Genomic DNA, 14,796 nt, shown 5'->3' on the forward strand with positions numbered 1-14,796 from the left:
CAAAATTTTCAAGAGAAAGAGAGAGAGAGACAGAGAGAGTACAGGGAATAACTTTTTTGAAGAATCCTATATAGGATAGGATAAACATCCCTAAAGGTTGAGAAACAATCTTTCCTCTCTTTTTTCTTTGTCCACAAATTTTGTGCACATTTAAATAGAATCGTTGTGGGGAAATAGTTCTTACAAGGTTGGATCATTCATCTTGGGTCTTTGATCTTCGCGAGTTTGGATAAATTGTTGGATAAGTGTACTGGCTGCTAGTGAGGTTTCTTCCTGCTCCAGTTATTCCATCATCTTACTTCTTGAACTATCTTTGACGTAAGACTTTAAAGACAATGGAACGGCTCTCCTCCTAGAATGATTTAACGCTTTGTCGAATCTTTTAGCGATGGTTCGTTGTTTTTTAAAAATAAAATGAAAAGTTTCAAATGATTTTTTTTTGTTTTCATTACTAGTAAATGTAATAATACTATTAATATATTTTGTTGGAATAATTTGGGAAAAAGGTGTTGGTTAATTAAATATCGTAATATGTTTATTTCATCGGGGAAATATATTTATTTTCGTAATCATACGAGGGTCAGAAAAAAGATATTCCATACAGATGAGATGATAATTGCGAAAGTCTAATCGTTGAATCAACGAAAATTTTTAATCATAGTTGAACGATTTGCCAGCGGCAATATTCGCGCTATCATCCTAACCGATATTGTAAAAATGAATATTGTATCATGGAATTATAATTATCGCAAGATCGTTCTAACTTATATAACCGCTTTAAATGGTATCCATAAAGAAAGTACGAAAGAATGAGATAGAGAGAGAGAGAGAGAGAGAGAACATCGTAAAAGTTTTCTTTAAGGCTGACAAAGTCGATCCACTTGTTACTTCAGTCCATCATCCTTCGGATGAATTTATTTCTTTTTTTTTTTTTTCTTTTCCTTTCTTTCCCATCAACTTTCTTTCGAGTTAGACGACGTGTCATTTTCTGAAAAAAAAAAAAAGGAAAAAAAAAATTATCTTACGCTTCTCGATAATTATTAAAAAAAAACTTCCCGTATTTCTCTTCGGCTTTTTTTATAAAGTAATGAAAAAAAATTCTTTTGAAATAAACTTTTTTTCGAATTTAACATAAATAATAAAGATACAAATTTTGGATTAATATCTCGCTTATTATTTCGGTTTATAATATGGTTAATGAAAATATTACAACGCGTTTACACGAGATAAAAGGAGACAGGGTGGAACAGATAAGGCAATATCCTCTTTCGCAGTCGTAAAAGTCATCTACGAGGATTCACGGAAGACGTCGGTATATTTTGCGAAAACACTCTAGACAAATTTGGCGCCGGCCCGTTCTTCCAATTCTTGAGAGAAAATGATATTGCTGATGTTGGGGGGATAAAAGTAGGAGGTAAAGACCGTATTTAACTGCTACATTCAATTTCACTGTCAAATTACGTTCCATGAATGATCTATATTATTTTCGTTCAATTAACTTATTTATGATTATTTGAATCTTACGAATACACACACACACACACACGAATGTTTTTAGATAATTTACCAATTGTTAACTTTGATTCTCCCATATTATTTTCTAATAAAAATACTTTCTTCCATCTTTTTCATACAAATTTATTAATATATAACAAAAATATATATATTTATAATATTCACATAAATTATTTCACACAATTTCTCGTATCGCAATTATATTTTTATTTTTCAACTCTTTTTTCTATACTTTATCTAATCCTTTTCATTTGGTTAACTTAAAGTTCGTCTGTTGAGATTTCATATATGGTTTTACTCGTAACAACGAGATTTTCACGAATAGTTCAAACAGCTATTCGTATTAAGAGTCTCGTTTTCCGTTTTCGTACAGCTTGAACCGAATTATTAAGCCTTATGAGATATCACATCCTGTTGGATTGAGGTAACTATCTATGAGGAGACGCATACAGACTTTGTGCAGTAAAATCGTGGCCGCGAGTACCTGATGCATATGCAAACGTGTACCGGTGCGGCCTGTGTGCCGGCTGATTCAAACCTCGGCAACTATCAGAAGGGATATTCCGTACGGTCGCTGAATATATGTATGTACATACACATACCTATATACTTGTGGGAAATGTGATTACATATGAGAGATGAATTTTCAAAGTACGTATGTATGTATGTATGTATGTATGTATTTTAACATTGCTCGGGCTAATAAAGATAGTTAAATTTTTCTTTCCCCCTTTTTTTCATTTTATTTTTTTGAATTGCCACTATGGCTCTCATACTTGGAGAAATTTAGAAATAAAATTTATATTAAATGATAGTTAGGTATATGATTTTATTATATTTGTTAAGAGTTAAAATGTGTATATTTGAAAGTAATATTAAAAATTATATTATGTATAAGTAAAATTATGTTATTAATATATTCGATATTACCGGGATAACGTAGATACACAGACATTAAATATTAAATTTGCATTGTTTACTTTGTTATTCAATTTCCTTTGGTATTGTTATATATGTATATATATATATATATTTATTTATTTAGATTATATTTTCTTGTTAAAACTTGTTAGATTGTAGTATTACTTTTTAATTTAATAATATGCTTTATATTTCAAGTTATAATATGCAATATACAATTAACGTGTGATAAGAAAATTAATTATTAAATCATTTATTATCAATATAATTCAATTAATACTCCTATATTTAAAATATATATACTTTTAGAAAGTAAGAATATTGACAATATTATGATATTTTAATTTCTATAAGAAAAGCTAAAAGTTTTGAAATCGTTCTAACAATAATCACGATCATTCGATAACAAGTATACTTCCTAGCTCGCTAATGAATAATTTTAAGGTTTCGAATTTAATAAGAGAGTTGAATTTTTCTTCCTAGACATCATAATACATTACCTTCTTTAATATAATACTTACAAAGTTTATACCAAAGAATTGGCAAGTACGTCATAGAGGTGGGATTTATGCTTCTCAACTGAGTAAAGAATGAAAGAAATAAAAAAAAAAGATCAAAAAGAAAAAAGAGAGTTCGTTACTCGAAGCTTTCCTTCTATTTTGAATTCCATCCCTGCTGAATAAGCCATTTCCATTTTTTATTTTCTCGAACAAGTGAAAGAAAATAAATGAACTTCCTGTTTGTTATCAGACATCCTCTTGAAAAACTTCAATTCTTCGAGCCAATACTTCCTCGCTCCTTCACTCACTAACTCATTCATTCATTCATTCATTCATTCATTCATTCATTCATTCACCTTTTCCTTCCACTTTACTTTTTTCGGTCTCGCATACATACCTATACGCTTGGATTCTTTTCGATTAATTGTTTTCCGCTTCTATAGTTCGAACCCGTTTTATCCATTATCGTGCAGTTCCCACTTCTTCTCTTCTTCGTCGCGGTGTCGCCAGTGGAACCTACCTTTACACACACACACACGTAATCGAAATAGTCACCAACATACCATATCGTACCTATCCACGTCTTAGAACCGAACTTACTCTGTAGTTTGTCAATAAGATCGAAGAGGTAATTAAAGTTTTCCCTTGCTCTGAGCTATCGACTGATTCAATACAGAAAACAGGTCATCCTCCTAACTTTAACTTACATTTATCAAAGAACGCGTTTAAGATATACTGTACTGTTTTACAATCCTTCCTTTTCCTCCTACTTATTTTTCTCACCTATTAATATTTTGTGATTATTTAAAAATAGCATCGTTTGTAACGTTTACCCGAATTTCCTCGTTTAATTCTTTTATTTATACGATCGAAATTAAAAAATATGAAATAAAATTCTTAACGATTGATTATTACCTCCTGTCAATTCATTCAAGTCAAGCAAAAATGGGGTTTAGTAAAGTGGTGTATTATTATTTATTTATTATATATTAATTACGAGATCAAAAAATATCGTAGCCAGGTTTCATTATTAATTCAAATATAAGATTATTAATGTCAAGTACAATTAGTAAAATGGATAGGTGATTCGTTTGTGAAAAAAAAAAACAAAAACCGCGTGCTGTTCGATTCCCCAGAGGAACGGTAAAAAGACGCGACCTCATTTGGTAGTATTGTATAAGTGTAAGGAAAAAAAAAAGGAAATTAAGAAAAAAATAATATTTAATCTCACCGATACCTAATCCATGCTTTTCATACAATATTAAATTCAAGTATCCCCCGTCTTTGTTGTGTTAAAATAAATAAAGAGAAAAAACACCAACAAAAAAGGATTCGATTTAATTTTCTTCGTCGAATAGAATGCAATTCGTTTGAAAATCGAGATACGAGAATAAAATGAAAATTTGTTTTCCTACTTTTTTTTGTTTTTTTTTGTTTGTTTTTTTTTTTTTTTTCAAAAAGCCAAAGCAACGAAGAAAAATTACGCGTTCGATATTCCCGTACGAGATGGATCCTTACTCGCAAGGATTGAGAGTTTTATCGTTCTCAAATAGGAATTCGTTTTTATATTAGGATCTATAGAAAAGAAGATGCTTGAAGAAATAAATAAAGAAAGAAAGAAAGAAGGAAAGAAAGGGACGTGTCAATCACGTGCACCAAATCGTTGATCCAAAATAGGATTTCAATTTATCACGAGTGTTAAAAGATACGAACAAACATTATTAGGTATCATGATATCCTTTTCCTGTAACTTGAGAAATACAATTCTTTATCTATCTATCTATCTATCTATCTCTCTTTTCGTGATCTTTTTCCATGTTTTTGCACTTTTTCCCTTTTCCTTTCCCATCTTCCTATTTTTTTTTTTTTATTTGTTGTTGTATTTGGTTCGATTTATCTCTCTCTCTCTCTTTCTCTTTTTCTACCTCTCGTATTATTTCCTTTCCTTTTTTTCTTCTTCTATTCTTTGTAGTTTGTTCTTTGTTTATATCCGACCTTCGTGCATGGCGCTTTGAGGTCGGTATCGCTTCTCGTCACGTACGCGTACTATACGGAGTTTCTATTCCGTGCAACCAGAAAAGAAAATAAGATCCGATAGGAGTTAGAGTACTTTCTGTACTATTATAGCGCTAGGTGAAACGTAATACAAATTTCTAGCGAGAATTTTTCTGTCTCTTTATCGTTTTTTAATCTTCATTTTTTTCCTCCTTTCCTTTTTTTTTTTTTTTTTTTACTTTTCTATTGTACGTTTCATTTCCCCCACCCCTCCCATTTCGTGAGTATCAGTAATAACAAAGGATTGTGATATATATACGGTAGATCTTTTTCATGTGAAAACGATTAATAAAGTTTTAAAATAAATTTTATTAAAACATCAAATATGTATTTTAAAATGTACTTTCTTTGTCGTATAAATTTATCCATTTCCATATTTGTTTTCGCAATTAATTAGAAAAATTTGACGATACAATATACGATTAGATTTATATTATAGAAAATATATGATTTACGATATTATAATAAACAACATGGAAAATGTGATAATTATCATAATTTTTTGATCTCGTTATATGCATATATATATATATATATTTTTTTGAAAATCCTATTAAATTCTCTCTTCTTTACTTGGTATGAAAAATTTTTGCATAAAAATGTCGCAAAATGGTGATACGGCTCAGCGTATGTCATCTCTTTTATTCTTCGTAAAAAGTAGACGAGAATCATCGTCTGGTCGTATATATATATATCTATGTATATAGCTGTCTATTATACACACACACATATTTTTATATATAGCCAAATATAAAATATATGTGTGTATATGGATTATATATATATATATATGAACACACACACACACACACTTTTATATATATATTCTATACGCATGCCTATGAGAAGAACTCGAAATACTGAACAAATACGCGATCTCCGTTGTGTCGACGTGGGTGCGAAAGCGAAATAGGATAAATAAACAGGAACATTTGCGTAGCGTGTATTGATCAAAGGGTGAAATGTAAATACATAAATCGCGATATCGTCGTGTCTCGTACAGACATACCGATGAATTTTCCCAACAGACTATACTACTACCTGGTATTAGCAATTTTCCCTCCCCCTCGTAGTTTTTCGCTTTCGATGAAAAGTGTCGCCGAGTGCAATTTAACGTATTCGTATTTTCGAGCTTTTTCCGAACGAATCGTTGTTATCGATTTGGAATACAAAGAGGACATCGAACTGTTTGCACAATTTATATATCACACAAAGATCTTTTCATATAATATCTTTATTGATTTTGATCATTTAAACGTTTTAATAGTATTATTATTATCATTTTCTACAATTTTTTATTCATCCAACAATAGAATTTTTAACATCTTAATTGGTAAGTTTTAGTTAAAGAAATTGTTGTATAATTGAATATACATTCTTGCCACGATTGGGAGCATTTATTTTTAATGTTAGATTAAGGGGTGATAGTTATGGTAATTTTTCAAAAAATCATCAAGCTTTTTTACCGCCCCTCTGGAGTCAACAACACCCTGTTTTTGTTTTTCCGAACGGTTCACCTATTTATTTTACTAATAGTGTTTGATTCCAGTTATTTGACGAGAATTAGTAATCCAACATGTGTGTGTAGCTAGACTGTTGATTGTACTAAATATATAATAAATAATAAATATAATAATAAAGCATTTTGTGTGTGATAGTGAACCATGCACAACACTGATGGTTTTACTCTATGAAATATCAATGATTTATATTTAGAGAAAAATTGATTTATTTATATTATTAAATATAATAATTAATATTTATTATGAAACGAATATTATATATTTTGATAAATAACATTATAAGAATCTTTACAAGAGAGGATACACGATGATAGGTAATATTATACTTAAACAAACAAACAAAATATTCAGCGAATCACATCGCTGCACATTTTCATTTCATTTCATTTCTCGATTCCGTTTCGTGGACGCATGTGAACGATCCCATAAACAAATCTCAAAACGTTTTTTGGACCGTTGAAAAATACGAAAAAGTACCTGTCGAGTTCGCGTATTTCGTCGGTCAATCGTTAAATAACTATCGAAAATGGAGCATGAGCGTATCATCGGTGGCATGCTTCGTTACTACGATTTTTTGTCAATGTATTAATGTAGATAGAATAAATTTGTGAATTTCATTTCTCCAAATGCCAACGTCATTTCCATAACTGTACTCTTTATTTAATATACTAACAATAGGTTGCATATTCTGCTTTTGGTTATATTGTTATTTTCTATTTATCGTATTCAAATTAATAACCAGTTTTCACTTTTTTTTTTTATCAACATTTTAATTAGAGGGAAAAAGACAGTCAATTCAAATTTTCATTCGTTTTCGTATGACGTAGGATATCGTTTGGTAGAAATAATTCAATAAATAAATATAACACCATTTCAAATTTATTTACATTTATAGGATTGACCAAAAATCAATTATACTTTATTTTTTTTACGATAATAAAAATAAATTCATTTGAAAGATATCGGAGAGAAAAATAATTCGGTCGTTAAAATATTATAATAAGTATCTACATTTAAAACTATTATGCATATTATATCGTATAATTTGTTCTCATCGTATATTTAATTATGTCATTGTATGCATCGTAAAAGACGTTATACTAGAGTTAAAACAAAGAGACGAAAAAAGAAAATAAGAAAAAAAATATCAAAAGAAGAAAAATAAAGCAGTTGTTTGAAGATCAACGTAAAGTTTGTTGGGAAACGAAAGGGGGAACATAATGAAAGCTCTTCGTTCTAATTTCGGAGGGCAAGGAAATCTTTTGAGCGTTATTTGGCGCACCGTAAACAGAGGGTCGCATAATAAAGGGTTACCCTAACCAATTTCAGCCTCTCTTCTTCGTGTACTTTACTAGCATTGGCCTCGTTTTCTTTTTTATCATTTTCTCCATCGTAATTTTACTACTATTGTATAGATACATATGTATATTTATTGTATTTTAAAAGGGATTGAATTCTTTCATGCGATTTGGAACACCGAGTCACGTTTGTTAATTCTCCAAGGAGTCGTTTGCTTTCCAGTCAAAGTTATTTGCTTCCTGGAAAACCATTAGATATCTTAACGGTTAGTGCAGCCAAGCTTGAGATTTTTAAACCATCAAAGAATACCCAACACGTCTGCTATGTATTTTTCCTTCAAACAATGAACTTTTCTTCGACGAATAAAGATTACTCGAATTCTCTTAATACGTATTTGTTATTATCATTTAGAAATTTTCTTTTAACAGAGACATCTATTATTGATTGAATGTTTCGATGTGACCTCTCAACATTATCGTTTTCTCTTTGCTCGGAAACTTTCAATTTGTTTACGATGGAAGTAATTGTCAGGACGTAGGAGAGTGAACATTCTACCAGACCGATAATGGTAAACTTTAACTTTCCTTTCTGTGGTACCTTTCAATATAATTGCTTGAATATATTTTTCAATATATATAATATTTAGTTTTAATTACAACGCGTACCTGTTGCTCGTATGTATGCGTGTCTATGCGTATCTATGCGTACGTTTACGTGTATATGCGTTAATTATCTCGAAAATCCAATAATTATATATATATATTTATTTTTCCATCCAAGTGCAGGTGAAAATTTGCAATTTACATTAAAAGTCATTTCATATATATGTATATATGTATCACTCTTTATTGTTAGTTAAAATATTTAATTAATTTATCGTTAAAACGACATGCTTTACGTGTAACTTATATTTAACATCAATTTATTTATTTTCGTTAACATTTATATTTTCAACAATTTTGAGAAACAATTTATTGCTAATTATTATTATTATTATTATTATTATTTTATTATTTTTAGACGATTGAAACAAAATGGTTCTCGCTTACATTTGCGTGTACACGGTTATTTGTAATCAATTGTACGAACTTTTTTATCTCCTTTGTTTTTTCTATTTAAAAAACAAAAAAAAAGGAAATATAAAAGGAAAAAGGAAAAAAAGAAGGAACCATGATTCATGCGCGTTTACATGATTCATACCGCGGCTATAAAATTTCTCTTGGAAATTTACAAACGTAGAATAAAACACTGCAAACGTCGTCCTTGTTCAAGATAACCAACCTGTATATATATATGTACTCGTAAAAAGTAACTTCTGTCTGTTAGTCGTATTTTTCTTCTCATTCATCACGTTCGAATAAAAACTCGTTTTACACGTATACCTGTATGAGTACTATACTATATATACATATATATATTTTAGTATTTATCGACAAAGATTTTAAAGGGATATCGTATATAAATTTTCTTTGAATAAGGGGTGGAGAGTATTGTACGAGGTAAAGATTGAAATTAAAAAGTAGAACCAAAGTAGTAAGTACCACGCTGACGTGGAACTTTTCTAAGACGTAATTATTCGTTGCTAAGTCCTTTATAATAAAGACAAACGAGCACCCTTTCCTTTCCTTCCACCCTTCTACCCTTCCTTCCTTCCTTCCTTGTTTGCTTTTACTCTCTCTCTCTCTCTCTCTCTCTCTCCTTCTCTTTCTCTTTCTCGTTTAAAGACACGGATGCTTTGAAGATATAGGACCAGTAACGTTTCTGAAATCACACCGGTTGTTTAACGTCTAACGATTCTTTAACTTTTCTCCACGTTCAACTTTGAGACTGTGAATATCGCGTTAAGCGTCCTTGGTTAATCGCCAACGGCTTGTTTCCAAACTACGAAAAGATCTTTATTTTACTTGATGATCTTCATATCGGAAAGTTAACTCTTAACAACTTCATTTTAACTTCAATCTGCATTTCATTTTATTTTTCCTATGAAAATGATTAAAGAGTTATCCCTGTGATAAAATATTTGTAATTAACGTATTTTATTTGAATTATATAATATTTATTATATTTTTCATTTCCCATTTTTTTACACACTTTTATATTACGCTTATTTGTATTTAAAATTTGAAATATTAAATATTCGATCTTACATTTTTTTTTGTTACGGTTCGTTACGATAGTTATTTCTAATTCATTTGTTTTAATATTCATAATTTTGTAAAAGTTAATTTTTTTCGTAAATATTTCGCGTATCAAAATTCAATATTATTTAATTACAATAAGGTTAGAGATTATTTTCTACGCGTGTTCTCAAGGTTTATATTTTTCGAGAGATTATTTAATATATTGAGAGTATTATGTATTTCGATATATACCGGAATATAATTATTTCTAAAGGTTCTTCTCTTCTTCTTATGTTACGTTTATCCACACCGCATGCAGGTGCACAGTCAAGATACATATGTACAAAATGTGTACATAGTTATGTACGCATCTACGATGATACGTATGTACCATAAAGGGAATAAGATATTTGAATTCAAATAGGCGTTGTAGGACACGAGGACTTGTCAGGGAGACGGAAGATTCGATTTACATTATATTTACATTGCAATAACGTAGCTCAACGTTTCATATATAAATGTGTGTACATGTATATAATATATAGAGAAGGATGGAGAGAAAAAAAAAAGAATGGAATCACCATGAAATCTCAATATGATTTCAAATCTGCAACAGTTATATTTCGAAAATATTGATTACCCTTTATTACATGAAATATTTTTGCACATCCGCGATTTTATATTATATTTTTATTTATCATATTTTATCCCTCTCTGTGTAATCCTGTGTGTGCGTGTAATTAAATTTATTTTCCCTAAATTGAGCGATATTTGATCGAATCCTGTGTGTATCTCTGAAAATGATTGATATTTATTTAATGATTGATGTGTGTTTTTATTTATCAGATTATAAAAATGTGTATACGGGGTAATGAACGAAAAATTTAAAGTAATAAATCTTTTTTTTATATATATAGATAAAATTAACTATGACAGAAATCGGAATGAGAAATTATGTTATATTATGTTAATGAGTTTATTTAAGAGAGAAAGTGTCAAGTAATATATTAAGATGATAAATAACCTAGTCAGAGTTATATCAAGAAAACTTGGAGGAGTTAGTAATGTGACTCACGTATTTTGTTTCAGGTATCTTGGGTTCGGAGACGTGGAGAAGAATATCATTTACTTACCATCGGTCTTGACACGTATGCGAGTGACTCGAGATTTTCATTGGCTTTTGAAGATCCGAATGATTGGCGATTATTATTACGTTCGGCAACTGAACGGGATGCAGGACTTTACGAGTGTCAAATTAGTTCACATCCGCCATTAATTAGAATGGTTCATCTAACGGTATCCGGTGAGTCTCGTTTTTTTTCTTTATTTCAATTAATATTTTTTTTCTTTTCTTTTTTTCATGATGTATACAATACGTCAGTTTTCAAATTTATTAGATTGAATTTTTATAACGTATAAACTAACGCACACTAACGCAAAAACAAACTTCAATTTGATTGAATGTACCCTCGTTATAGTTCGGTACGAAGATTCTTCAAGATTTAGACGTTCAGAGAGGTTTAAGATCAAAGATTGTAAATTTTTAAAGTAAACGCATCGTGCGTCATAAAGAACGAACAAATCTATTTAAAACGATGTCACACACACTATTTTAACGACTATACTTGTGTCAGCCAATCTCTTCTCAGATTATTGAACAAATTTTCAACGCTTCCTAGATGAAAAATCTCTTTAGTTTGATTTTTTAATCAAATGAAAGGAAAAATGTAGATTGAAGGAAAGTGGTGCGAAAAAAAAATTGAGAAAGTAAATAAAAGTAGACGTTGGTAAGTAAGTTTTTGAAAACAAGGTGTACACCAAGATAAGTTGTTTGATCGAAAATACTTATACATGGTCGGAGACGACGAAGTCAATTTCTCAAAGTGACACACAATAGGTGGGGGATAGTAAGAGAGAGAGAGAGATGTTAGAAATGGTATGGATGATCGAGAGTGGTGTTGGGAAAAGGGTTACATCCATTATTCTCTTAATCTCTCTTTGTAAAGGGAGTCTCCCGTAAAGTTACTTGGTCGAGATACATAATCCGCGAGTGAGTAAGTGAGTGAGTAAGTCAGTGAGTAAGTCAGTGAGTAAGTCAGTGAGTGAGTGAGTGAGTGAACGAATAAAGGTACAAGCGCGTGCGCGTTTTCGTTGGAGCATAAATCACGAAAGGTAGCGCGTCGTTAATGTCCGTCCTTGTTGTTGGCATAATGGCGACTTAGCCCATCGTAACGATGTCCTCCTCGTGCTACTCTCATTTTATACCGCTTTAGAATCAGCTAGCTAGCTAGCAAGCAAGCAAGCAAGCTTGCTAGGTACTTACCAACGTCCCTTAATTGAACCCACGGAACCTCCTCTTTTTGGATCCTTCATTTTGTCCATTCTTTCATTCGGCACATAATCGATCCCGCCCTTGACTAACTTTTTACTTAGAGATTTCTTTCGGTATCCTTCTCGCACGATTAACCTTGTAAACGATCAGCGAATTTAACGATTTACCTTACCCAACCTTACCTTAACTAACTCACACGGTTTCTTTACTTTCATACTACCCTTTCTTTTATTCCATTTCCATCGTTCGGATCATCAGGAAAAAAACAAGTCCCTCGATAGTTTATCTACGAGTAGTTAAACTCAAAAACGTATCTATTAACTACTGCTAAAGGGTAATTTGCAGTTTTAGTTTCGAGTAAGTGCTCGTAAATTCTCTTTATTTCATTTAGTCTATTTTCTACTCGATAGTCCTTGGATATTCAAATGAGAGATAACTGTTCTTCGTTAAAATTATGTGTTATATATATAGATACTTCATATGATATATATATATATATATATATATATATATATAAAGAGAGAGAATATTTGCTATGCTCGACCAATCGAAAATGAATATCGCGTTGTTCTTCTCTCTCTCTCTCTCTCTCTCTCTCTCTTTTTCCATCGATGAAATCGATTTAATCATCGCATTGTTTTGTGCTTTTTATCGTATGATGTTCCAATTAGATTATTCCAGGAGAACTTGGGTGCACGAAGAGCAGCATTACTAATGAAACCTAACTATCTATGAAATTTCATAACGGAATACCTATCGCATAAGATGATTTAATTAATGAACTTTTTGTTAACGAATCAATCGATCTTTGATATCTTTGAAGAGAAAATTGCGAAAAGAGTCGAATGACGATAATAATAATAATAATAATAATAAAGTTTCGGTAAAAGTGAATAAACGAGTCATATTTTAATCAGACATTTATCATGATTCATACTTGATAAAAATGTTGGATTCGTTCTTACTGCAGGTTGGTAATAACGCATGTTTAAATTACCGGAAACGTTAGTTCGGTTAATAATTCCTTAGAAAATTTCTTTTAGAATTTTAACGAGGTAGTTGTGTGTGTTCCGACATTATTACTCTTAATAATTCATTCCCTCTTTCTCCCTTTCTCTCTTTCTCACTTGGTACGAGAGAGAAAGGTATTACGAACGAATGAAATAATGCTACCCGCGCAATATGTCGCGAAGGGGAAAGTTGCTTCTATTTAGCCTTCAACGATCTACTTTATTACAAACTCTACCGGCACACTTATAACTTAATGACATGATTGTACCTACGTTACTCGACATATATACCTATCTAAATCTGTATACGTTAACGTGTAGTGGGGTATATATACGAGCCATTTATAAAGCGTACTACAATCATCCAATTTATTCCCCACTGGGGTAAAATCCTTGATTTTCTCTCTAATATGCACACACCATTCATATCGTTTCCTGCTATAAATCCAACATTTAGTAACCAGATGGTTTGAGTAAAGAAACATTTGTTTACGATTTGTTCAATCGATTCGATTCGATAATTACGTGGGTGGATTGATAAGTTTGTTTTTTTTTTAGTCAAATGTAGAAAGAATCTATTTTTTTTTCGGTCGAAATAATTTTTATTAAAAGAAAAAAAAAGGCATAAAAATCTTTCGTTCAGGCTCAAAATATTTCAATCCATATTCACGTATTTTTTTTTCATTAAACTGTGGATTTTTATTGACGATAAATATGCAAATTTACACAATATATATATATTAAAAGATATATAATTTATATTAATAAGATATTAATTTTTAAGTAAAACAAAAATTCGAGAGCCAAAAAGAAAAATATTTATTTTTACAAAAATTTAATCAACAATTAGTTAAGACTGCGAATTATTTTTTTTTTGGACCTTTCATTTATTTTTGTAAAATTAGTAATGCTTGTATTTCTTTTTTACGCTCGAATTTTTTTTTTGATTAAAGATTAATATCTAAAACGTAAACGTGACTCCTTCAATTAAGTCTACAAGGTGGTGTTTTGTCGTCATACCTAAAACGGAAGGTCGAGAGTGTAACTAGAGCGAAAACCATTACCTATCGTGTCTTCCGGCTTTGCCGACGTTTTATCGTCGCGAACACTAACTGACTATTAGTTCCCTCTTTTCACTTTAACTCGAATTCCTGTACTTATCTGGGCGTGTCCATTATTTTATCTTAAGAATAGAATTAACCCTTTTTACGTAAGAGTATATCGTAAGAAAGTTTTCACCGACCCTTTATCTTTTCTTTCTTCTTTTCGTTGTTTTTCCTTTTTTTTCACGGGATGTAATTTTTCAATAAATTAAACACAAAGATACGCGCGCGAAAAATTTATAAAGCAAAATTGTATAAAATAAATTAATTGTTTCGAAAATAAATTCATCTATATTGTTTTATTGGCTGATTACTAAAGTCGACATTTTTAATAGAAAAATAATAATAGTAGCTATTAAACATTAAAAAAAACATTATTCGAAACAATTTCCTCTTAATTTCAAATAAATAACAAATG

General features: G+C 30.5%; 1 protein-coding gene across 4 annotated transcripts in view; it reads left to right on the forward strand.

The window, feature by feature from the left end:
• Positions 1–14,796, forward strand: part of LOC106790326 (peroxidasin) — a 214,106-nt gene that overhangs the window by 89,729 nt on the left and 109,581 nt on the right. For all 4 annotated transcript variants that reach the window (XM_014755144.1, XM_014755135.1, XM_014755152.1 and 1 more), the window contains exon 5: positions 11,023–11,236. In XM_014755144.1, the coding sequence (XP_014610630.1) occupies positions 11,023–11,236 (214 nt within the window). The remainder of the gene's footprint in view (positions 1–11,022; positions 11,237–14,796) is intronic.

This window comes from Polistes canadensis, unplaced genomic scaffold (assembly GCF_001313835.1).
Source record: "Polistes canadensis isolate GaletaPanama2010 unplaced genomic scaffold, ASM131383v1 scaffold_7, whole genome shotgun sequence".
Classification (NCBI taxonomy): domain Eukaryota; kingdom Metazoa; phylum Arthropoda; class Insecta; order Hymenoptera; family Vespidae; genus Polistes; species Polistes canadensis.